This window comes from Carassius auratus, chromosome 12 (genome assembly GCF_003368295.1).
Source record: "Carassius auratus strain Wakin chromosome 12, ASM336829v1, whole genome shotgun sequence".
Classification (NCBI taxonomy): Eukaryota; Metazoa; Chordata; class Actinopteri; order Cypriniformes; family Cyprinidae; genus Carassius; species Carassius auratus.
The window spans coordinates 12,407,793-12,435,686 of NC_039254.1; the positions used below are offsets into that span (position 1 = coordinate 12,407,793).

General features: G+C 36.6%; 1 protein-coding gene across 1 annotated transcript; it reads right to left on the minus strand.

The window, feature by feature from the left end:
* On the minus strand, positions 1–27,460 carry LOC113112177 (carbonic anhydrase-related protein 10-like). The gene is made up of 8 exons (XM_026277620.1): positions 27,370–27,460; positions 18,437–18,561; positions 16,809–16,994; positions 12,019–12,114; positions 9,864–9,936; positions 5,120–5,274; positions 4,099–4,273; positions 1–818 (listed from the first exon to the last, which is right to left on the minus strand). The coding sequence occupies exons 1-8, from the start codon at positions 27,458–27,460 to the stop codon at positions 796–798; spliced, it is 924 nt and encodes a 307-aa protein (XP_026133405.1). The 3' UTR covers positions 1–795.
* Between the last annotated feature and the right edge of the window lie 434 nt (positions 27,461–27,894).

The following is a 27,894-nucleotide window of genomic DNA, read 5'->3' on the forward strand; positions in this document are numbered from 1 at the left end:
TACAAAAATTAACTTTCCAAACACATTTATTGGGCCGATAACATTTATCAAACACAGTGTATGACCATTGTAAACAATGAAACAGAAAAAAAGGCATCAGCTCTGCTCCAGAAAGTGCGCCAAGCATAAAATATTAAATTTTTTTTTCATTTATTTTTCCCTCTGATATTATTATTTTTTTAATGTTTATTTGTATCTTTACATATTCATTTTCAGCATGAATAATTTTATTTACAAGGCCAAGACACTTTTTTTTTTTTTTTTTTTTTTCACAAACATCACCCCATATCGTCTTTATGATGTTTTTTTTAGTCTTGACAATAAACCTGCAAGGCTGCCTGTCCCTTCTCTCCACAGCGTGAGCGAGAATAAAGATTGAGAATGCAGTTATGTTTCAAGGATGTCTCTGTATTGGTAGGGTGGTTCAATGTCCTGTCCTTTTTTCCCAGATTGGTAGCAAGTTGTCCATATGTACAAAGGCTAAAAACATTCAGTTCCATTTGTGAAGAGCCTATGAAATAAATGTTGTATTTTTTGTTAGTGTTCCCCCCCCCAAAAAGGTATCAAAACATTTGTGTAGTTCTAACTGTATGTCACTAGTTTTGATTGGATGTATGAAACTGGATCTCTTTGCTATGGGTGCAAAGTCTCTTCTTGCTGGGGTTTGGTTGTTTTTCTTTACAACATCATGACTGTATCTGGCAGGACATATGTCAGTCTTCATTCTGTACTGATCCATGGGCAATTCTCCTTGTTCTTTTTCATAGTGTTCTTGGGCTGGTCAGGAGTCTGGCTCTATTTCAGCAGCCATTCATTCACTGTAAGGGGAAAAAAAAATATATATATATAATGTTTATTATCATGCTTCACTGAACTTCACTGAGCACAGGTTGAAATGACCTTTTCTGAGTAATCCACCGTATTGGTTCGTGGAAAAAAAGGATTAAAATATGTACATCATGTTCTAGGACAAAAATTAGTTCATAAGTTTTTTAACTGGATAAAGAACATTCACTTATCTGAACCTTATCCCATTACCACAGTCTCTATACAGTTACTGTTCGCATAAAACTACATGAATTTTAACTCGACATTTAACGTCCAACAGGAAACATTTTAGCAAAATGTATACCCAAAATAGCACAATGTGTAGTCAGTCATTGCACACTCATTTACTGAAGTCTATGAGGTTTAGCAGAGACTCGCTTGATCTTTTCAGGTCAAGACTTAATGCAAAACCTTGTTGTTTCCTTTCTAACATTTACAGATAAGTATATAAGATTTAGAACATGTCTACATTGAGTGTTTTTCTCAGTCACTTTTGTGGTACATTTCTCAGATTCCAACTGAAACTCTCAAAACTACTTGTTCAACCTCATTTATTTATTCGTGCACATCATAAAAGCAGTTTCTCATGATTTTTAACAAATTGTCAATGCTTTGGAACATTATGTACAATTATCTGCTGTTTCCTACATTATGTTAATGAAAATATATTATATTTGTTGTCACTGACAGTGGTTCAATCAAATGGTTGAATTAGTTGTCAAACTGTCAAGCATTTGTTCTATATATTTATATTATACTTGTTTTTGCAAATGTATCATGAATTGCAGAGATGAATCTTTAATTTCACTAATGAAGGGAAATGTAAAGTGGTAGACAATTCAGTTCTCTAAAATAGCTCAGAGGCATAATGTGTGTACTGTATATTTATTAAGAAATACAGTATATATACACACACAGATTTATATATTTAAGAAAATGTGTTTTAAATATTAAATAAGTGTATACATTATATGAATAAAAATGTACACGTAAATATTTTCAAAATATATGCTTTATGTGTGTGTCGTTATATATACATAATAATTATACACAGTACACACATATATTACGTTAACCAAAACTTATTTTGGAAGCAATTAATCACAATTAATCATTTGACAGCACTTTTTTTTTTTTCAGACCACCAGTTAAAGAGTAACTCTCCAGTCTCTCACAGTAATGTGTTCATTTTTACTGTTGAAATTTCAATGCCATACAGAAAAAGAGCAGCATTGTGCATTTTCAAATCGAGAAAACCTGAGCTATGGTTCCGGAAATACTGAGTACACTGTTATTGACAACATGGTTAAGCATATGACTATCTTGTATCATGTTTGTGAACAGTGACACAGGGGCTTTGTCAATCTGATGGCACTGGTGTGTCCATTGACAAATGCTTCTGATAGATGAACCAAGAATTATGAGCAAGTTTACAGGCTTTTGCAGGTAATCGATTGTGTGGTGCCATTTGTACAAATTGTTTTGAGAAATGCACTTACTGGTTTGCAGAGGTTAAGGATGATTTGACACATGTGTAAAGCATGTTTCATCTTTAGGGCATCTTTGATTGTACAGTTCTCTCTTAAAGGGATAGTTCACCCAAAAATGAAAATTCTGTCATTAATTACTCACCCCCTTGTCGATCAAAACCAGAAAGACCTACCTCCCTTCAACCCAGTCCTCTTATTATTTTAGTTTTCTCTGTCCACAAAAAGTATTCTTGTAGCTTGATGAAATTACGGTTGAATCCCTGATGTCACATGGACTATTTCACAAATGTCCTTGCTACGTTTCTGGACCTTGATTGTGCTAGTAACCTTGCTGTCTATGGAAGGATATCTTAATCTGTGTTTCAAAGATGAACAAAGGGCTTCTGGATTTGGAACGACACAGGGGTGAGTAATTAATGATAGACTTTTCATTTTTGGGTGAACTAACCCTTTAAGACTTTTTTTTTTCTAGCTCCTGTTCTGTAAGAATCTGTAACATTGTATTCATGTTCATTGTGCAGTTTCCCAGAATAACAATTTTCTCTTGCACTCTGAATATCACCACCTCAAGCTTAAATTTAACATTCAATTAGCCTGCAGACACCGCACTGTTTTAGCAACAAAGGATGTGTCTCCCCGGTTAACATACATGACCTCAGATGCCTAACCAACGCTAATTAAACGCCTCTATCCATTCCTTCTCCAAGATATTTACATCTTTTAACAACTCGAATGTAATAAAAGGAAGGAACCTTTTCTCTTTTTGTATGGCTCATTTACCCGCTGGGGTGGTAAATCCAACCTCTCGAACAAATGCCACACGAGTCTGATTCATCACTCCACTGCTGTAGCGAGAGTACAAGCGAATTCTCCATAATTAAATTTTGCGATAAGAGCAGGCTCAACGTAAGAGCCTTCTTTTCCTTGTACATGATGCTTTAGTGCAGAAACAATTTACAACAACATCTCAGACATTCTAGTAGAAGCACAAACACATCTTAAGATGCCCGTGGACTTCTGCATTACTGAGACTCCTAAACCTCTTAGACAAGCTCAGCCAATAAATGATGCATGGTCAAGAGGAGATTACCAGGAATTATCTAAACACTTTTGACAGGATGACGGAACAACCAGCAAGTTTATTTTAAATATAAAACCACTTCTCTACACACATGACGCATTTAAGGAAAGGGGTAAAAATATTTGTTTGTTTTGAGGGTAAATATTTGCTCATAAGCTACTGCATAATTCATTTCATTCATCTAATATGTACAAAATGCTTGTTAACTTGCAATGTTCTAATGTTTTTGAGAGTTGTATAACAGCACAAAATACCTTAAATCACATTAGCTCTATTATGAAACCTAGTGAGCAATCTGGTTGCCTACTACCAACATATGAGGCATACTAACAGTAATGGATCCTCATAAATGTTTAATGAAAGTTTTGCAATTATTATAATTCTTTTAACAAACAGGCATAGCTTGTCTTTACATATCACCAAATACTTAAAAATGTGAAAAGTGACAAGAATAGAGGAAAAAGTCATTTATTACTGACACACCTTTATTCAGCTAGAAACTAATTTGTAACTTTTACTCTGTAGCTTCAGCGAACCTGTTCATTATGAGCAACAATGCGATTCTGCCTCTGAGCCTGCGTTGTTTTGGAGAAGTAAATGATGAAAGCTGTAGAAACACACTTAGTTTGTCATGAGCTGGCTTAGTCTCTAATTCAAAGCGGGCTGAGAGATCACAGGAGGTAGCTCAGAGAAACTGACCTCGGTATTGTAACTTCTGTGCCCTGTTGTTGGGGCAGTCCTTGCCCTGCATGCTGAAGTTGATGTTGGTGCGGATACAGCGGTTGTTCAGAGGCTGTACTGGGCGCACGTTGTCACTCATGCTGAGGAATATCTGCGAGGGCTGGTTCTGACTTAGCAGTCGCATGGAATGCATCTGTAAGGACGACACAGACGGGGCAGACGTTTTATATCGACTCTCTGATGGCAGGTCAGGCAATTATCGCACAGTCAATCCAATCCTAACAGACCCGCATCAAAAAGCATCCGCGGAGCTACGTGAGAGTGTCATTCAAGAACAGATTATATTACATGTCATCAAAACAGTGTATCTGCAGGGTCAGAAGTAAGGCGTTCTGCCTCTGAGAAGCATGCCGGTTAGATGAATCCATAAAAATTGATTCTCAGATCAAGTAAATAATGCTGAAAGATTTACTTCATTATTCTATTTGTTTGTTTACTTGGTATTCTGGAGTTCTGACAACTTTCAGAAACTCAACTAATGCACCTTTTCTATTATAATAATCTGTGTTTTTTAAGTCTTCAGACAGGACTGATTACATTGATTAATGCATTTTTTTTTTTTTTAGTTTAGCTTTTCACTGAAAAATGGTTTGTTGTTCAGTTTCCTTACCTACAGTACCTTCCCAGTATGAACTTGGCATGAATAATTAATATGGTTGCATTATGTGACTGTTTTCCGATTTACACTGTTGTTGTCTTAAAATGTCTGGATTACTTTGTTCCTTTACTTAAAATCATCAGTCTTGTTGTCTCTTGGGGATTTTATGTTATTTCAGTTTTTGTGTCTCGAGATTGATAGTAGTAGATTGGTAATAATATAACTAAGTTCTAAAAGTATTTTAGTACAACATTGCTAAATCTAAATAGATCATTCGATTACAGTGTAGTATTTTAAGTTCAGCCAAGAGTTTTACATAAAACTATTTTGCAAACCTATTTCCACTTGCAAGCTTTACAAATACTCAATTTATTAATTTACCTGCATCTTTGTGACGTAAATTGGCTTGTTCATTAGAATCCATGTTGCAGTCTCGTAGCATGGTGGGATTGTCATAGACCCTTCGTAAGTGATAAAACTTGCTGTCTCTGGATAAACCTCCTCAATGTTTAGCCCCGAGAGAAGGTATGCATCATCTACACATAAAAGAGTAAAATAACATGTTGTTGTATCAATTAAAACTCACCTAGATAACCAATTCACAAACATAAATTTGTAAATTCTAGTAAACAAAATTGTGCATTTTCCAGCCAAGTCTTCATCAAAAGTCAAAATTAAATAATTTAGTAACATAAGAATGTCTTGAAATGATGTCCTAACAACAAAAGCTAAACAATATTAACCAAACAATTCTTTATCTTTGCTTGTCAACAGTTATTTTCAGGATTTATGCATTGCCTTTGATTTGTTGGACAAGTGGTGATAGCATATGTTATTTTGACTTCACAATAACAGGCCGACATAAGACAGTGTTTCCCACAGACTATTGGGGCGGCATATGTGTGCAAATTCATTCTCTGCCATGAGGAGGCGCTTGTAAAGCAGGAGAAATAGAGGTTTCCACAGTAACTGCTATACAAGCTCAAAAATAACAACTTATCCACTGTATGTAATATTCCTGTTAAGAGCATGGTAAACTATTTGGGTATCAAAATCTCTAAAAATACTGATGCAATGGTCAACTCAAACTTTATACCCGTTATCGAAAAAATGCAAAAGAGGTATAATTCATGGTTGGCAAGAGATCTTTCTATTCAGGGAAGAATTTTATTAAGTAAAGCAGAAGGTCTTTCGAGAGCAGCATACCTCCTGTCTTCACTTAATGCCCCAAAGGTTATATGCTCACAAATGGATAAAATTCTCTTTAATTTCATCTGGAGAAACAAGCCTCATAAAGTTAAAAAAAAGTGTTCTTATTAATAAACTATCTGATGGTGGGTTAAATGTTCTTAATTTTACAATTTTCAACCAAATTTTAAAAATTAACTGGCTTAAAAACTTTTTAAAAAATCAGACAAGTATTTTCAACATTGTCCCATATTATTTATTTGAAAAACTTGGGGGTTTAAATTTTTTGCTGCAGTGCCCTTATATAACTGGTAAACTCCCCATTGCCTTGGCCAATTATCACAAACAAGCATTGCTTTACTGGTCACTTTTGTACAAACATAATTTTTCTCCTAGTAGGTGTTTTATTTGGAACAATGGTAATATCACTCATAGTAACAAGTCATTATATATGGAGAATTGGGTTCGGCATAACATATTAATTGTAAACCAGCTTATTGACAATAATGGGCACTTTTACACTTATCCTAATTTTATTACAAGATATGGCTTTTTTGTAAGTGAAAAAGAATTTAACAAAGTAATCAAGGCTATTCCTAATGGCATACTAATTTTAACCAAATCCTCTGATGTAAATATCAATAATACAAGCCAACAAAATCTCCAACTTTTTGTAAATGGTCTCTCTATTTTTGACAAGCGTTTTAATAATAGTTTTATAAGAAACTCCCTTAATGTTGGATCCAGTCCTCCATGTAAATCCAAATGGCTTAAACCTCACTGTATATCTTGGCGCAACATTTGGATGCTGCCATATAAATATGTAATTTCTAATAAAGTAAAAGAAGTACTTTACAAAATTATTCACAGATGTTATCCTGTAAATGCAGTTGTTAGCAGATACATTCATAGTGTTTGTGATAAGTGTACCTTTTGTAATGCATCTGTTGAGGATATTGAACATTTATTCTTCTATTGCCCTTGGTCTATTTCTTTTTGGGTTGACTTTAAAATAGACATAACAAAAAAAATAAACAAAGTCCTTAATTTAGAACCTCATGATATTTTACTTTGTTATCAAAACCCATTTATTTCTGATAAACATATGTATATTATTAATCTATTAATTATCTTAGCAAAGTTTTATATTCATAAGTCAAAAGTATTTCAAAAGAAACCATCATATATTACATTTTGTAACACTGATCTTAAAATATATTTTGAAACCCTTTCTAATATAAGATCACACAACAAGAAGCTTTTAAAAACAATACAAATTCTAAAGCTTTTCAAATTTATGTAATTGCCCTAATGCAGTTTTTATTTTTTATTTATTTAATTTGTATCTTTTTTTGTATTCTTATTTGTCTGTTTATATGTAAGTTTAAATTTAATTGTAATTGTTTGTTGTTGCCGCAGTTATTTTGCATGCTTTGAGATGTGCAATGTTTTTCTGTTCACGTTAATCATTTGTGTGATGGAACTGAATAAAAAAAAAAAAAAAAAAAAAAAAAAGTAACTGCTATACACAAAGCAGCGCTCAGCTAACAAAATGCTGCTTTATGAGACATTACATGCAAGATGAAATGAAAATGACATCCCAAGACAGTCGGACTCCTTCAGAAATACAGTGATAAAAAAAAAAAAACACTCACACCGGGTTCTCATTTCGAAATGTGCAGTGATCATGTTTATTTAACAAAGTCAAATACTTTTGGAAAATCTATTTCTGGTGGTCAGTTTTGATAATGTGGCAGGCCGCCACAAAAAAATAAAAAATAAAAAATGGATAGGAAACGCTGTGAGACAATGCGTCACTGAATTCATGAGGAATAGGAATATTGAACCCACCTTCACTGACAACAGACATGTAATAGGTTCCGACTCAAGCCAGCCGGAGAAAATAGTTAGTTATTCTCCCTCTATCCCATTGATTAACACTCTCTCTATATATCTCCCCACATTTTTTGTCATTCTATGGCGTTATCGTGCAGAACTTTGATAGCTTTGGTGGCATAAATAATTCCTTTTGGCTGTGGAGGAGGGGGATATGTTTGAAAAATAAATGCACTAGCTCCACTGCTGGTGCAGCAAGGGCTGGTAGTAGTGCGTTTCCAAAGATTCAAGCGGGAACAGAGCGGGAGACCGGAGAGGCAGGTTGGGGGGGCTCTGACAGCTGTCAAAGCCTATGCTCCTCTGCTCTCCTCCTGGCAGTGCTGTCGAGTCCTAGCCTCTGTTCATGCACCGCTGCAGCCTGGGAGACACGCACCAGCCACCAGGGGTCAGAACATTTTATCTATTCATCCTCTCATTCCCCACCCCTATTAATTCAATTATGAAGGCCTTTTTTCAAAAGTCCCTCTGGTGAGTTAAAGGATAATGCCACGGAACATTTCCACTACACTGCATGTCAGCTTCAGTCATGAAATATTCCCAAACTAGAAAGTGGTTTGAGTTCTCAAGGCTGAATACATTTGCTACTCTATTTGCAAAAGTCTTGTTCCTTCAAAATGCTGCTGTCAATCAATAATTAGCATGAAGGTTTGGTAAGAATTGCAGAACAACGCAGTCCATTAAAAACAACCTATCAGAAGAGTTTCTCTGCAGCTGAATAGAGCATAAGTAATAACACATTGTCATATCTAATGTCCAACCACTGTGAGGTTTTCTTTACGGATTAAATGTCAAATGTATTTTTGTAGGCCAACCTGGAAGTTAGCATCACCCTGGTTCACAGTTGGATCTTTCCATTGGGTTTTGGTTTATAGTAGAAAATCTTCCAAAATTACCTCAGATTTTATGAATTTTGAAATCAAAGGGCCATATTTACTAAAAAGGGCACATTAGTATTAGAGCGCAATTCAATAAAATCATTGATGGGATGGGAAAATTCTGCAAGTGATTTACTAACAGTGCGCACATTAAAGAACACAGATGCAGGCAGATAATTTCCATAATTATCAGCACAATCTACAGCACAAAGCAGCACAAATTACCGACTGTTTAAAAGTGCCCCTATTATGTGTAATAAAAGGTTAACATTTTAGTTTTGGGAGTCCCCGACAACAGGTTGACATGAATGCAAGGTCAAAAAACACTTTCATTCTCTTATAGCATGCATTTATTTTTTACCTTACTTGCTCAACGACTCCCAAACAATTCACTCGATTCATTTTTTAAACTTCTCCTGTGTATGAAGCTAATCTGCAGTGATTGGTCTCATTTTCATTTCATCATGCCTGTAAAACCTGATAAAGCAGCATTTGTGAGCGCAGTGATGATTGTGTACAGCCGTTACCAGGGAAACTGCTATCTTTCAAAATCAAGTGGCCAAAAAATAAATAATCAACTATCTTGTGAGGTTCAGTTAGAACAGTGATCCTCAAATTTGTGGAAAGTGAATCTTGCGAGCCAGATTTGAGGATCACTGAGTTAGAACAAAACTATGTTCAGACAGGCAGCAAAAGGTCATTTTTGGTGTAGCTGACTCAAATGCAAATTTGACTGCCACTACAGGAATAAATTACATTTTAAAATATAATTAAATAATTGAATCAAATTAATGCAGTCTGGTTAGCAGTTATCTTCTTTCATATATATATATATATATATATACACACACACACACACACACATACAGATTCCTCCGTCATTTATTTTCTCATGCTACTCATGATTCAGCACTGCCTTGAGATATCATAAACATAAGCAGACTCAATATCTCTAAGTTTTCCTTACTGACAGCTACCCTCAGATCTCATGGAGATGCTTACATCATTTCTCTAGCAGCTGATAAAGCTGCACCTGATATTGACTATATGGCTGAACAAACTGATATGATTTCATCACTTGCAAGATGTCAGTACAATTGAGCGCATTTGAAAACCCAATTGGATTTAGTGTCAATTGGTCAACATTATAATATTTTTCCACTTACTCTTATATGTTATTCTTGTGATGGTGTCTCTGTTCAACATCCGATTCAGAAATGAATTTGAAGTCTCGGATATCTGAAATGGAACCGATGTCACGGGAGGAAGGTCAGAGCAGTGAAAAACAGATGAGAAGGATAGAATGATAGACAGGAGAGCGGAAAAGGGGGAGAAAAAGGATCGAGGGGAAAGTAAAAAGAAGCAGATTATTAGTGACAACATTATTTCTAAAATGTTTTTACTGCACTCAAATGCATCAAGATAAACCTGAACAGTGTTCTGTAATTAAATGACACCTGATAGAATCACTTATGACACACTGACGTGTTTGCTAAGAAAAGTTCTTTAAAAATTGTTTCTGATTTTAGAGAGCATGAATGAAGCCAACGAGGCCATTAGAGAACTTTCCTTTGACTCCACTTTACTTGCTAATTTGAAACGCTTTCAGTCTGAACGTTTAAAAGAGATCACTTTGAACAGAGAAGTCTGAGGCTTAAAAGTCTTCGTCGCATCATTTCGAGACTTACGGTTATAGAACCTGTGGCTATGGCAAGCCATTATCTCTACCAAGAAATAATTAGGCTTGACTACACAGTGCATGGAAAAAAGAATAGCTTTTACTTTCCCTTGCAATCAATACACTAAGAATAACAACTTGGCTATTCATACAAGTAGCTGTTTATATCACAAACAAAATGGCCGGATTCTCTTCCGCCTCCTCCATTTTATGCTTGTCCCTCTATTGATGGTCCCTCCATTTTCTTTTTTTTGGGATCCTTTGTGTTCATACTATTTAGACTCAGATGGGAGTCCCTCCCAGAGGTGTGATGCCATAACAGGGAACACAGCATGGGGTTCTTAAGAAAATGGCTTTGGGTGACTCAAGTCACAGAGAAGAAAAGTACAGGAAAATTGGAGTGAAGTCACAATGTTCTCATTGGGATCACTGCCAGGGGAGGGCAGAGAGGGCAGTGAGAAATTAACCTGAAAATAGAATAATATTGAGACTCAAAATTGGGCTCTTAAGAAAAATGGCTCAAATATATATATTTTTATTTTGTCAAACATATCTTAATACAATTACCACAATAATCATACTTTCTGCCAAAATACCTTAGTTTAAAAAAATATATAGGAAAATATATCTCTGCCATATCCCTACTTTTGGTCAACAGCATCATAAACCATCATCCAAATGGTGAAGAACATGTATGAGAATTTTAGCAGATATTCAAAAACATGGCTATGTCCACACTTTTAGCTGTCAACCTGTCAGCCCTTCTTTAACAGATAGAGCTATTTAACAGACAACTATGGTTTGAATGTGTTCTGAAATCATTTTTGAATGCTGTATGTCAAATCCAAATATTTGACATGAAAGTACACATTTTGATGTACGGTGTTGGCACATAAAGATCCCAATATGTAAATATCATTGCTTAATTAAATGTAAATACACCAACATATCGTTAATGTAGTGTTTGATCATAGCACAGATATATAACTGTCTCTCTATAGTATACATGGAGAATGCCATATTGGGTTTAAATACACAGACTATATATTACTGAGCATAAATTAGGCATTTTCCATATGGACAGACAGCAGAGGTGACTGAACCAGACTCACGTCCAGGGCAAAGAGGTCATAGCCTGCCAGTGACACTGGATGGGTTAATTATCTTAGCCTGAACTCTTGTCCTGAGGGGATCTCTGCAGCCATGTCTACTCTCAGTCCTTTAATAAAGCGGGGGAAAGTTATCATAACCTTGTCCTTCCAGAGTGACCAGGAGATGCACACTTAGTTTGCCTGTTGTCTGCTAATTGCATGTATAAGCTAATAGTTTCAGTCTCTTCCTCTCTCCATACCCCATCCATTTATTGAATGAATGTACCAATTCAAATTGTGAAGTGAATGCGGTACTTTTCAACACACGATTCATCAAATAATTCTTAAAAATGTATCTTGTGTGTGTGTGAGTGTGTGTGTGTGTGTGTTTCAGTGAATAATTAGTCATTTATAACAAAATTAGAAACAAACATGTATGTCAGTCTGTGTTTTCACACTACTGTGTGGAGTGGATTGAACCGAGGTTATCTGAGATTATACTCGGGTTTTGTGCTTTCTCTCTCTGTTGTTGAGTGTATGATCATTACTCACCTTCATAAATATAGACACTATCACCAAGCCATTTGGACTCTTAGCAGCTTCTGTGTAGTTTGTGTACAGTTCATGGTTGTAATGTATAAGCTGCACCTGTGTAAAGACAAAATGGGCATTATGGTTTTGAAAAAATGCTTCCCTACTTCGCATTATGCTCACGATCAAGGAGAAAATAGTGTCAGCTTAAGTTCATGGCACAGGGAAACATGTACAAGTACTGTCTTTGCTCTTTATCCTACAAAAATGGTTGTTTTTATGTCAAGTAAGTGTCAGCTATGCAGGTGTTGAGATATGACGTCCAAATTTCTCTTGGAGTTTATGAAATATAAAAGCATAATTGGGAATAATTACTGATTGATAATACTTTGCATGGCAATTACAGAAAATTCAGTTTTCATAGTGCAGATTTAATCTTACAACCTGTTTTCACCTCAAGTAAATATGAAAAATAAATATGTGACAGTTTGAATGAGCTGAGAGTCCGTTTGGATAACAGCCTGAGTTTATGTCATTACAGATGGCTCTGAATCACAATCACAGGTAAACAGCTGCTTCTGTCTTTTGTTTGAACATGTCTGTCAAATTTAAATTCGAATTCATTGTGAAGCTCAGCTAATCTTCCTCCTGTGAATCGCTTGAGCGCACACTGTCCCTGTGAAAGAGCTTTAAAACTTAGGCAGTTTAGATAGGTGAAGAGGACACAATTTCTTCTCTGTACTCCTCAGAAAGAAAGCAAAGGCAAGAAATGTACAGATTACCTTGAGCAGAGAACAATTATTGTAAAATAACTTTTTCTGATGGGAAAAAGTGTCTCGTCCAAGGTCTTAACCCACCACAGAACACTGTAAGCAGTTTGTTGACTGCTGTAGAATTGCTGGGAGCGGCGTCGTACATCCATTTTTGGCTAAGATCGATTCTTTACCAAGCCCTGTTTAGCCTTGTGTGCGTGTTTTTTTTTTTTTTAAAGAAATAAATTAAAATCTGTGTGGCTGATAATAATTATGAAAAATGCAAAAGGGGATCCAGGGAGTGACACATCGTCTATAAACTTAATCAGGTGTGGAGGAACGTGATAACAGAGCGAATGTTAATTTGATTAGACTTTTTATTTTTTTGATGCGGAAAGCCATTTCCTTCCCTCAACGATTTAACCAGAGTGAGTCTGAAGTGACTACCCCAAACTTTTACACTCAACCGACTTTCTAAGAAATCATATTACATGTGCAAAAAGCTGCCTCGCTCATCTCACAGGATCCATTGGTTCTGAGAATTTTGCAGATGGTGGAAAGGTGTCGAATGGTAGCAGGAAATGTTCAGCGCATCTTTGCACACAGACGGATCTGTCAGACCGTGAGAGGAGAAGTGTCTCTGCTACGACGGGAGACAGCTTATGCCTCTGGTGGGCCCCCTGACAAGCTCTTTATTGTGTGATAGCTGGCTTAGGTCTACCATGGGCTAAATATGAAGACAGCAAGTCGATAGCAAAAGAGCGGTGGACAGCGCTAACAGGGCAAATGAAAAGCAGTTGCCTGGAACCGCCATCCAATAGTGGATGAATCAGAGCGTGTGCTCATAAAGCAAATAAACGAAAGCCCGACAGTACGGAGAACAATCCTATATGATTACGTTTAGATGTCCTGTGAAGGAGCGCGTAGCCTGTGAAAGCCATCTGGCTAACGTGACCAGTTTCCACTTACAGCATGGCATCTGATCGTAGTGCTTTTAGTTGGACGGGACATGATGGAGAGGGCTGTTACGCAATTTATAACATAATATAATTAGTTATGATAGAATTTGATGATTTCTAATTTTCTGCTGTACTTTTTAGATGGCACTTGTTTATGCTTTTATGCGTTATGTTTATGCATTTGATTTTTCTGTTTATATATATTAGGAAACTTTAAATTTTTTTGTTTCATTCAGAAACAGCATTATATCTGCACACCCACATATTTCTGTCTTTACGTCATAGATTATGGTATTATGTGGTAATAAAATGCATCACTTCATAATGAAATGTAGTTCTGATTTGGGCATTGTGATCCATGAAAACAACTTAAAGGGGTAGTCAGAATATCTTAAAGGGATAGTTCCAAACCCGTAACCTTTGTTCATCTTTGGAACACAGATTAAGATATTTTTCTAACTCTTCTAACACAGACAGCAACACAACAGACACGTTCAAGGCCCAGAAAGATAATAAGAGCATCGTTAAAATAGTCCATGTGACATCAGTGGTTCAACTATAATATTATGAAGCTATGAGAATACTTTTTGTGCTCAAAGAAAACAAAATAATAACTTTATTCAACAATTTGTTCTCTTCTTCCACTTGTGTTCACCACACACAACCCATGTGTGGATTCTCATGTTGTTGTCATAAGATGAATGAAGGTCTTATGGGTTTGGAACAACGCTATCCCTTTGCTACACCTATAAATAAATGATGGCTAAAAGCTAAACATATATTCCTGCTAAATGATTACTTGGTTTATTGAGAGACACTGAAGCATGTGAAATGGAGACATAACAGAGACAAACACAACAGACAAATCTTTGTAAAAAGCTTTCAGTTGTTTGTGCATGCTAGAAAGTTGTCTAAAATGCAGTACATTATTTATTTGCCATTATGTTCTTTCCTCCAAGGAGAAAAAAAAGATAGAGGGAAACCACCTTGGCAAGTCCGTAAAAAACACCTTGAATATTTTAGCACTCATTTCAATACAGGTTTTTCATTTTCAGCTTGTGAGTGAGACTGCTTATCTAGGATCTGGGAGAACGAGGTATGTATTAAGTCAGAGGTGCTGCAACTTCCCTCTGGGTACCGTGAGCATCAGCCAAACAATATTTTATTACTATAGAACAAATGAGACAAGAGAAAGGCACACATGTTGAATGTTACAGAGACAGACATCCAAATGAAACTTAAAAGCTCGGCTGCATTTGAATGCAAAACGGTCTCTGGTTGGGAATGTGTTTGTCATTTTAAGTTGTAATATTCTTCTTCTCTATTCTCTTTACAAGGACAGGCACAGTCCCGGCTCATTTAGTTTAATTTACTTTCTCAGATGTTTTTTATACAGAGCTATTCCTGGGCGTGAGGAAGAATGATTCTGAAAGCTATTTCATAGACATGACGTCATTTTGTTTCCGCTCTAGTGTTTTTAGTAACCTGGTAATTTTGGCTCAGGTGAGTGGCTGCAAATAACATTGAGAATTCCAATTCAATTCTTGAATTCAAATTGCAGAAAAAAAGCATGAGTCAGAACTGCAGCTTAAATGTAAATGTTAGTTGAATTAACATGAATTGAAATTCACACAACTGTAATTTTGGTAACACTTTAGGATAAAGACCTATTCTCACTATTAACTAGTTGCTTATTAGCATGCCTGTTATTAACAGATTTGCTGTTTATTAGCACTTATAAAGCACATACTCTGCATGACCATATTCTACATGCCTCATCCTACCCAATAACTAAGCTTAACAACTACCTTAATTAGTAAGCAGAAAATTAGGAGTTTGAGGCAAAAGTCAGTTAGTGGTTTGTTAACAGCGAGAATTAGACCTTAAAATAAAGTTCAAACTTAACTTCCTCTTGGGATATGGCCAGTTAAATTTATTAAATTAAATTAAAAGACTATTCCTAATTTTACACGATCACATAGACTACTATTTAAAAGTTGAAGAGAGTTTTGTAAGATTTATTTATTTATTTATTTATTTTTTTGAAAGAGGTTTCTTCTGGTCTCCACTATTACATTTGAAAACTGTTTTCTATTTTACAAATATAATTCAAATTATGACAAAGCTGAATTTTCAGAAGCCATTACTCCTCAGCTCAAATTATAACAAACAAAATCTTATGGACCCCAAAAGTTTTGAATGGTAGTGTACCTCTGTTGAGTCCTGTGCCAGCCGAACAACTGAGATGAATATGAATGCCAACAGACATCTTTCTCCAGATACAGTCAAGGCATAAATTCATTAGCTGAAGCAATAACAACTTCAGTAGAATATAGATTTAGCTACTGTTGTCTACCCTGAGAAGTAATGGTTTCAACATAGGAGTGAAAGACAGAGCTGGCCTTTTGGTGTCCAGGTCACGCTTCTCTTTACCCTGATAGACTGTTGACACTTTGTTTTATTATTGTTAGATTATCAGCTGGCTGCCACAGAGTATTGGGTGAGAAATTATAGTCATTAATTACTGAGGATTTGCCTGTCAAGCACACAATTATTTTATTGCCACACAAATCGTCAGTCTTATTATCCTCAAAGAGAAATGTCAGGACTTTACTGACTGGCGACTTTATCAAATGATGGAGGCTGCAGTACAGCGCATGCTAAATTTACACCACAAATGTAATTGAGATGCTTTTCCCCACTGTTATGGCTCTGTTAGTGGGAGACTACTTGCAATGAAGAATGAGCACACTCAGTTATCATCAGCAAAACAGTTAGGACTGTTTCAGCCCAAAATACAGCTGTTTTTTTTAGTATGCTAAAGAATATTGTTCATCAGGGTGCAAACTGTGATGCAAACCATGTTAAACATTTCATGAAATGCATGCTCTGCCGATGCATAAAAACTTCTGAATATTTTAGACCTATATACCATGGAGAGTTTTGCATTCAGTCTACAACTGACCTGTTGACCTTAGAGCACTGCTGTCTTTACACTTTGCACTTAGATGGTGACCTTAACAGATCAATAGGCTGATGATAATCAGCAGCTAATGGCGCTCTACAATCTGATCTGTAGCCCACTCATGACGTAGCTCACCTCCCCAGAAAAGGCCTGGCCGTTGAGAAGATGCTCAGAGCCCTGTCCATCCTCACTTCCAAAGTGTAACCTGATCTCCTCAAGACGATGGCTATATGTCATTGGTCCACCGGAGATGTTCACCAGGTGCTCTTTGTCGAGCCGGAGTGAGACATGGCGGCCGGTGTTGTACATCGTCCCACCAACCTACAGGAACAAAAATAAAATAAAGGTATTGTTAAAAGAGGTGGCATTTAATTAAGCCAAGAACCACTAATCAAATAGATGGAAAGAAACGGTAAAAAGACCAATGGAGCATCCAGACTTTTGACAAGTAGGACACAGGCTCATTCAAGGATGGCTTCTCTGATTTATAATGTGCTTGTCTTAGTAAATGTTATGTTCTAAATGAGTTAGAGGAGGAGCTAAGTTAAAAACAGATGGCAACCAGCTGCACAAGAACTGCTATTTGTTGTCTTTATCAAAAAAACAATTGTCATCTTGATGCTGCCTTTGGCCTGATTTAAACAAAATAAAAAAGGGTTTCTGGTTTAATGAAGGTCCAGTCTCGAATTTGGGTAATAAAAAAAAAAAAATCAATTTATGAACAGATATGATTTATCCCTGTGTTTAAAACTATGATAATCCATAAAAGAGCATGTGTGAAAATCGTTTCAAGGGAACTTCAAACTGCGTGTATTAGGTTCAGATCTGTTGGTTGTGGTTGAAAATATGCAAAAACGTCTCAGGTTACTTATGTAACCATGGTACTTATGTAACCATGACACTGTGTCCTCTAGGGGTTGCTATGGGGAATGCCTCGTTGTGACCCATGTCAGAAGCATACATTGAAAAACACCAACAATACGTTGGCCGGTGTGACTATAGTATACCTATTCGCCGAAAGGACACGTCATCCTCTTCTTCATCTTCACTGACAATTTTATTTGAAGTGTACAGTGTTTAGGAGTGCATGATTCTTACATGCTGTGGGTGTGTGTAGTGAAGAGCAAGCATGTTAAGCTCTTGAGGGAGTTGGATGCACTCTGCTGCACTCATTGTGATGCATTTGTGGGACTACTGAGGGAGATGTGAGTATTTCATAATTTACCTGAGTTTGTAGACAACATTTGCATGAGTGCGTTCGCATCTCACGAGAATAGCTATGCATTTGCAGCAGCAGTTTCGCTTGCGCTTGATTTCTGTGGTAATCTAGTGGTTGGGTGGACCGTGTTTAGCTCCCGCAGGAACTGAATGCATGTTGCGCATTGCGTCGTGGTGAGAACATAGAAAGGATCTTACAGGAAAGGCTCTGATCAGTAATTTCCTTTGGTTTATATTGGAAATGTATAGTGTGGGTCTGTCTGCAGGTTTTTGACAGATGGTTTATATCATGTTCTTCTCAGATAACCACATTATGCTGAACTCCGGCTGGAATTATTTTAAAATAAAAAATACAATCCATTCTCATCCTGCATCCACAGATTCCAGCATACTATTTATGCCAACATCGAGGGGATGTGTGAGAATGATTGAGAAGATGCCACCTGTTGAAGAGAAGCTGCCCTGCTATCTCTCCATGAGGGAGGCATCTCCTCTTAAGATGTAAGCCTTTTAGGATACATCTCACCTTTCAAATATTTCGATACCTCTGTCGAGGCGATGGTTGAGAAGTTCAGGGAGGCAAAGACATGCTCAGCGGCCTTCAAATCCTTCGTTCCACGAAGTTCCAGGTCTGAGTTCGTACAAACCCAGGGGTCCTGTACATCTCGATCTGAGGATCAGAAACGGGCACAGAAGGCTAGTGTCTTGTCTCACGCCCCTCTCCCGCCTACGGGTAGAGGTAGGAGGAATCACGGGTCAGATGGAGGTAGGCAAGATAAAAGATGTGATCCAGACGAGGCGTCAGTGCTTTCATCCGGATTAGAGTGATGAGCATCTGTTTGAGCTTGTCTATCCCATTTGGTTCAGTACCTCTAGGTATCTGTGAACAGATGCTTGGGAAGCTTTAAGTACACACGCCAAGCTCTGTATACTTTCTGAAATCCACGTGGTGGTAAGTGGGCACCCAAGACTCTGCATACTTTCTGAAATCCTGTATGGTAAGGGTTATGCATATTAGCTTTGTTCCCTTTCTCCAAGTTGGTTAGACCTTCGTACCTTGGGCTCCACTCAACCAGTGTGTCTAGTTCACAGTATGTTTATGCTTCTGATTCTAATGATCATGCTTTAGGTCAAGCCCTCTCTCTCATTGAGAGATGGGTTTATGCTCCCTCAGCTAGGTAACCTACTGCTAGCCGTTCCTGCATTGGAACATGTTGTAGGTTGAGCCCCCTCTATCATTGAGAACTGGGTGTTTGCCCCTCCCCTTATCACTGAGAACTGGGTGTTCGCTAGATATTTACTGCTGGCCTCTACAGAATTATACCATAGATCGGGTTGATGACTCTCAAAAATATTGGTTTTGGGATGTACCATTCCATCTATGAGATGCTCTTTCAGATTGCCACAAGAGACCCTTAGAATGGTATCCTAAAATCCATCTTATTGTAAGTGTGCACCTGAAGTCTTTGCACACTTTCTAAAATCCAAACTGTGTTAAGCTTGCATGCCAGTACTCTGCGTTCTTTTCTAAAATGCTATATTGTGAGGGCTTCGTGCCCTTTCTTGAGCTGGTAATCCCCATTCATCTTGGGCGCCACTCCACCTATGTATCCTCAGGAAACCCGTTTAAACAGGGTGTTGCTACTGGGGATCTGTTGAGACAGTTTCTTCAACAACTATACGCGAGAGAAAGCAGTAGCCCCTGTGTGAAAGGGCAAGACTTAGTATGATGCTAGGCTCTTGGTCATATCCATTTAAAGGAATCTATTCTTGATTCCAAGCCTTAAGCTCTACCCTGGGCCCAGGAGTCTGGCCCTAACAGGTAAGTTTGGTTATGTAGCCTAGGCCTTTGGCCGTAAGAGATAATGTAATGGACAGCCATGTAACGTCCCAGGGGCAACTCTCATGGAAAACAGAGTTGGTACTTAGTGCTTGCCATGTTTCTGGCCTACACTCCCCTCAGAATGATGGCATTGGTATACAGTTCCCCATAGTGACCACTAGAGGACACAGTTCTAAGTTCCCTTGAAAGGGGATGTCTCTGGTTACTTATGTAATTAGGCACCTAAGTTACTTATGTATTACGGAGTAGGGAAAGTCTACTCAGAATATTCACAGAATATTTTGTGAAAATATCATTTGTGAATTAAAGCTATGAAATTAGACTCAATAAGGGAAAGGAGTGTTATTAATATATATATATATATATATATATATATATATATATAATTTCCATCCCTTCAGTTTAACCACAGGATGCTAATTAAAATATGAAAAGTGTATTAAGAGTTTGTTAACAGTGCCTGTCTATAGTTGAAGAAACACCTCTACATCGAATTGTTGTTCTATAATTAAATTATAAAGTTGTCTATAATTAAATTATATTCACATTCTCAATGATACTGTAACATGTAAAAACTCAAGTGGAAAGAAAGGAGCTGGTGTGGGCCTGCCACAAAGTGTGTCCTCAGAGCCGAAGAGATTGAGAATCTGCTTGGAATCGATTTGATCTGAGATTTTAAAAAGAGAGCATGGAGATACAAGAACCATGGAAAGCAATCTTTACCAGTGTATCTGCTTATTTATTTATATTCAAGAGTTGTTCCAAAGTGAGCCATTGATATTCCAAACACGATGCCAGAAAGGCTTCCATGGTTTTATCTTGCCTTTTCTTTTTTGTCTTTCTCTCTCTCCCTCTTTCTTTCTTTCTTTCTTTCATTCTTTCTGTCTGTCCGTCTTTTTCCTTTAATGACTTTGCCTTCAAAATGATTTTCCCTCGCCAATTCCCAAGGAAAGAGGCCTGCCCCCACATTGTAAATATTTTATAGAACCTCTGAAAAATCAATGATTTGTGTAGGGTAGAGAGAATTGGTGAATAAGAGAGAGGAAAAGGATGGATGGGTGAAGAAAGAGTGAGAATGGGAGGAGCAAAGACCATCCTTGAGAGAAACAGCGAGTAAAGACGATATATCCGCACAAAGATCACCAATCTGCAAAGTTACCTCTGGGTGCTGGACTCGTCCGAGAAAAGGGCAAGACATTTGAAAAAACCCTGAAGAGGTCATTTCTCAATGACTATTCATGAACTACCGATGGCAAAGGGAGAAGAACTAAAAAAAGAGGGGAAACGGCTCATTGTGCGGTCTCACCGGAGAAAATCCCTGTATGGCATACATGAAAAACTGAGATGTTCTGTTACTGTTCGACAACAGTGGTGACTGGACCTCAGTCTCACAGAAGCGGTTTATCCATTCTGCCAGATGTTTTATTTCTACTAAAAATGTGAGCATTTTCTACTATTGATGGTGCAGTCCATGCTGAACATCTTGTGTATATACATGGGCTTTTTATTTGAGATATATGTATGGGTTTTTTTATTTTCTTCTTGTAATGTTCCCAACTGATATGAAAAATCAGAACGAAAAACAAACTGCAACACATCCCCTATAGCCAATCCCTACAGAAGTTATGAGAGGGTATAAAGATTTTCAGATGGAGGACGTTCTCTGTCTTTCTTGACTTCATGCACTGAGATTCTCACAAGCATCAGCCTGCGTATTGTTTCAGCTCTGCATTTTAATTTTCCCAAATGCACTGAGCTGTTTCACCTCATAATTTATATTAATGAATTCAAAATCATGCTAGTAAATGCCCTGCTGCACTTTAATTTGTTGATCTGACAATTCTATGGCTGTCACATCACACTGCTCTGAAAACAACTTCTAAAACACTACAAAATTTAAGACTGAACTTAAAATCGACCAATCAAATTCGAGGACTGGGACTAAAATGTGTTCATATACATTTTCACATGAAATGTATTAAACTGATTATAAGTGACAGATCTGTTACAAAAGAGCTGTTCCAGGATTCTTGTTTGATGCTGGTAATACTCTCTGGTCAGATAATCATGATTGCATGCTTTGAAATTAATACCATGAACGCTATTATAATGCTCCAGTGAGATGGCAATGAAATAAAGAAATTAGAGAAGCACATGCTCCATCAAGGGCTGTCATGCTCGGTCAATGCTCCGACTGGCATTATGAGATTCTGTAAGGATTTGAAAGGCTCAAATCAGAATGAAAAGAATGTAAACCATCTTATTCCACTCCAATGTACTGTACTGATTGGTCAGTAAAAGAGTTGTGTAATCCTCACTGTACATAATAGTTCACTGAGGAGAAAACTGGCTTCAGCAGTAGTGTAGAAATTACAGTATTAAAAGGAAGTTGTTAAAAAAATAAAAAAAGAATTTACTCTGTTCGGTAAAATTCATAGGTTATTAAAACATGTAATTGTTTAAAGAAAACCCCACTCTAAAAGTAAATTTTGTCATTAATCACTTAACACCATGTCGTTCCAAACCCATAAAAGCTTTGTTCATCTTTGGAACATAATTGAAGATATTTTGGATGAAAACCGGGAGGCTTGTGACTGTCCCATAAACTTCCAAGTAAATTACACTGTCAAGGTCCAGAAAAGTATGAAAAGGATCGTCAGAATATACCATCTGCCATCACTGGTTCAACCATAACGTTATGAAGTGATGATAATACTTTTTGTACAACAAGAAAACACAAATAACAACTTTATTCAACAATTTGTCTTCTCTGTCTCTCCCCACATCTCCATAGTGCAGGCTGCGTACAGTACACACTGTGTCAGCCACGCCACACGGATGTGCCCTATTCTACGTGTATTGATTTGAAAGAAAACAGTGCATCTTTGTGGCGCGGCTGAAACAGGAGTGTCATATATTGCATATCTAAAGTAAAAGACTAAAATAAGTGGAAGCAGTGTCAAACAATGGGGTGGCGATTACAAGTGATAAACAAAAAGCACTTTCAGTATTTGGGAGTGCTTTAAGTATCGGAGGAAGTATCTTTTTTCTCAGCATTATTTCCATTTGATTATTACTGATGAGATCATAGAAACTGGCAAGGGGCTCAAAAATAAATAAATAAATAAATAAATAGAGTACGGAGCCATTGGTTCCTATAAGAAAAGAAAAAAAACTCGGGTGCCTAATTATTTTATTAGGTGCCACAAAATATTATATACCCATTTTATTTTATTTATTTAATTATTATTTTATTTTATTGTTTAACATTTGAACATTTCATCATAGTGTCATGTGTTTATGTCTCATCTTTTCTTGACTTTATCAGCATTTTAATCCATCTTGTAGATGACCTGGGAGCTAAGGTTCACTTAAAGTCGGAACTAAAGGCCTTTTACATCTTGATTTATTTAATTTTAATTCATCAGTTATTCATGATATGTACCAATATCATGGACCATAAGCATTACTTGGCCACTGAGTGTAGTTTAGGTTACTCCTCAATGCATCCTGGAAATGCTGTCATACACTCTTTAAAATGAAGGTACTTCACGATGCCATGGTAGAAACTTTTTTGTCTACATGGTTTCATGAAGAACCTTTAACATCTGAAGAACCTTTACATTTCACAAGAGATTCTCTGTAAACCCTAGAGATGGTTGCACGTGAAAATCCCAGAAGATCAGCAGTTTCTGAAATACTCAGACCAGCCCGTCTGGCACCAAGAACCATTCCAGGTTCAAAGTCATTTAAATCCCATTTCTTCAAATTCTGATGCTCGGTTTGAACTAGATGCCTAAATGCAATGAGTTGCTGCCATGTGATTAGCAATTTGTGTTACCAAGCAATTGAACTGGGGTGCTTCTTCACAAGGTCACTGCCTGCACTGGAGTTTTGTAAACTCCCAGCAGGTCTTGTGGTTTGAGCAGAAATTAGCACATTTTAAAACCATTTCTGGCACCCCGTGAAGAGAATGAGGCAAAGATCATAATGCATTTCATTTCATAAAATGACAAGATTCTATTTTTTTCTTTTTCATTAAGGTGAAAGGCATGCCAGAGTAAAAGTGAAAAGTAAATGCATCGTCTAAATTGTCAAACTCATTTTAATAGAACCTCTTAATCAAAGCAGTGACAGTATGATGTTTAGTGACACAACATTTTCAAACCCTTTTTAACCAAGTTTAAAAATGTCAAAAAAAAAATTAAAAAATAATTAGAGTGGCTCAGTATACTCTCTAGTTTAGTGCACCTGACCATTTCTAGGACTGTCCCATTGTCAAATTAATTCCAGTGCACTTAAATGCATCATCAAAAAAAAAAAAAAAAAAAAAAAAAAAATATATATATATATATATATATATATATATATATATATATATATATATATATATATATGAGAGCAAGTACAAATGAAGACAGCCTTTTTTCAGTCTTTGATATTGTTTATCATCAGTATGCACTAAAAATAAACTCTCAGAGTTTACATCAGAGTTGTTACAAAAAGATTTATTCCTATTTATTTTTGTTTGTTAATTCACACATGTTCTGCATGTTATAGCTTATTAAAAAAAAATTATGGAAGCCATGTATGTACTTTATTCTTAATAAAAAATGCAGACAAACACATATTGCATAACAGGCTGTATTTTTAACAGCTAAAATGAAAATGTAAACACCAGCTACGTTTTAATGCACAACCACTCAATTAGCAGATTCCCAGTGATTGGTGAATCAAGGCCTTTGATATCATTCTAATTTATGTTCACACTACTAACTGACGACATAGGGAACCAGAGAGCGAAATGAGACACAAAGATATCTACCATGCTGTCTGCTGAACATGCCCTCTGTGTAATACACATCAGCACACGCGTCCAGACAGACATGCTTCCTGCTTGGTCTTCCCGATGTCTTGCCTCAGTTTAATTCAGGGATCTCTTCCTTCCTTCAAATCTGAGTGAGCTAAAAGGAGTTTGCCATTTTTGCCCATGCATCCCTACACATAAATGCAAATCGACCTCTGAGACTCGGTTCAATTTAGAATTGATCCAATTTCTCAAAATGGTCAGCAATGCCAATGCTCCTAGTTTTAATTGTTAACACACTGCTAAGTGATGGATTACACCAGCATGCAAACCTCAATGCACACTCCAAAAAATAGCAGAAAAAAATCCAGCTATCACAATAAAATTAGCTTTAAATAGATCTGTTATCTGCACTGATTCACTAGACACATGTATCCACCTATTAAGCAGTTTCCTTAATTGTCCCTAACATTTCAAGTCAGGCGTATCTGCTCTCCCATTTACTGGCTTGATTGTTCTCTTTTTTGTGATTTCTATTAGTTCAACTTCAGTTTGCTCATATGCCGACTGTCAGATATGGTTACCGTTTTCAGATTAGAACTTTTACCGGTTTCCGTCCCACTAGAAAGCAATTGAAAGTTTCTAAAATTTGAAGTTCAAATACGGTGAGTGTCTGATTATTTCCGAACACCATCAACCCTTTAAGTGTTTAGTGTCCCGAGGTGTCATTCACTATCTTCCCCCTATTAATTTATCTATTTATTATATATATATTATATATATTTATATCCCCTATTAAAGTTAGACATGAACTTTCATACTATTCTTCAATATGTACATTATAAGAAAAAAAAAATCTAATTCAACCCCTAATTCAATCCTTAGCGCTTTATCTCTGGCTGACATTCACACGTGTGTTACAGAGACAAAGACAGAGCTCGACAGTGCGGGCGCTTCAGGTTTATTTGTGACTAAAAAATAGCTGTGTGCGAACTGTAAAATGTATTTAGGAGCACGTGCAAATAAAGAAAAATCCCTTCATTTAAAGTCATTAAAAGTGTTCATCACAGTACAGGCTATTGAATCTGTGTGCATGAGACTGTCTAAATACCGACAGAATTCACATTTCAGTAGTAAAAAGAGATACATTGTGCAGAAGTATTATTTGCTGTTATGTGTGTGTGTCCCAAGCTGCAGTTGCTGTGTGACGCGCTCCCAAAAAAAAAAAAAAAAAAACAAACCTGGACGTGCTCCGAGAGAAGGCCTTTAAAATCAATTTCCTATTTTTGTTTTCGAAACTTGTGTTGGTTGATTCGTGCAATAGATTTTTGAACAAAGTGACAGTCGACACGGTCATGGTTTTAGACTAGAGGAGAGAAGGGATGGGAAAAGATCTGGGAACAGTTTTTCCAGAACTTCGTGCCAAGTTAAAGCGGTGTCGAGCTGTTTTAATAATTTTTTTTTAGATGTATTATGGTGCCTGAACTCGTATGACTTTGAACAGTGACCACAAACATTTTCTTTACTGCAGCCAAGAAATCATTACCAAGAAATCCGTGTAAACATAGATGAAGTCACCTTTTTTTTTTTTTTTTTTTTTTTTTAAAGAAAGAACGTAGCCTTCATTTGTAGAAGAAACATGCCAAGTTAACATATTTGTTTATCTGAAAAACATTGCTACAGTCAGTTATCCTCCTTTGAAAATGTACGTTCTGGGTTGGAATGTCGGCCTCTGTTTTGGTTTGTGAAACCCACCCACTGCCAGTTTACCCAATTGTATTTCGGCACACCTGGTTGCCAGCTGGAGGGAAACACAAGCATATTTCATGTCCGTCATGGAAGCTGGCAAACAAAAGGGGTCAGAGCGGGAAATATAACTTTCTGCCCAACCTAAAAGGCCTCGACATCCATCTAAAAACTTTATGATCAACAACAGTATAATACAGTGTAAGGCTCAATGCTTTCCATTGTCAGGTGCCCTCGTTCCTGTTAGTGTCATCGATCTGCGTGTGTCAATGGACCAGGTGAAAAAAAAAAAAAAAAAAAAAACCTCTGCAATATTTTGAATTTGGACCGCAATACCTAGTTCAACCACTTGTCAATCCTAAATACAACTATCCTACATACATACAAGGTGGCGCTGTTGTGCGAGCGCTTCAGACTGCTTTAAGGGGATTCTCACTCAATGAATAGTGCACATTTATGCTAAGTGATTGTTTATAAACTTCATAAATTAGGACAGTGTTTACTCTATGACGTTTAAATAATGTTTTAGACGTTTGTAAGAGTGCAGATTTTATCTCTCAGCTGAAGGATCAGCACGCAACAGTTTATATTTTCAAAATAAGAGTCCCAGTCTTGTTTTTAATTAAGTCATACGTTAAGTCGTTTTACGTTTTTCTGGGCATTATTGGTATTTTGGTTACACAATAAATTGTATTTGATTTAATTTCCATTAATTCACAGTAAACTATTGTAGTTTCTGTGTGAGATGCTTCCCACAGGAAGAAAAATACATTTGTGTTTCAAAAATTATTTGAAATATTTTTCAGTATATATTATGGTAATATCAGTAAAATCTGTGTCCCATTCACACTGAGAGAGACACTTTATGACAAAGCAAGGAGAACTATGCTTACATTTTATTTATTTGCAATGCATAATAATGCATAATATGAGTAATTAAATGTAATAGTATCCTACTGTATGTAATTACAATGAATTTCAATAAATACAAATATTGTTACAAATCACACATTATTTGTCACATGTAGTAGAAGACCATTTTTGTGCCATGGGTAATAGGAGGATTTAAATATACTTCAAACCTTTGGAAAGCACCGAAAAGATGGCCTCGTCCTTTGAGCGAAATGTGATTGAGGACACTGGCTCAGCCTCAGTCGTGTTGGTGATACACATATTATAAGCGTCTACTTATTATTATTATTTATTTAGGAAGTGAATAAAGTGGGAGGTTGCAAGTTAGGGACAGTGATATCTTCTTATTATTTCCATAACTCAAGATTTGGACTCATTGCGGTTTATTTATTTTTAAATTGTTTTGTTTGTTTTTCAGTACCTGGCAATGCCGGCATTTAAACGGAAAGTAATCAAAAATGACCAGGTTAAAAACAGCGCGGGCAGGTTATTCCTGACAGGATGCAATTTGGTAACACAAACGTAATGATCATCATGATTTATTACCTGTAAGACAGATGCACTGAAGACAGGCACAAAGAGGAGAGAAAAGTTGCACAAGCAGAGCAAATACTGCATTTTCATCAGAATCAGAAAGAGCTTTATTGCCAAAGGAGAAAGGAGAATGTATGTGTGTGTGTATGTGTGAGAGAGAG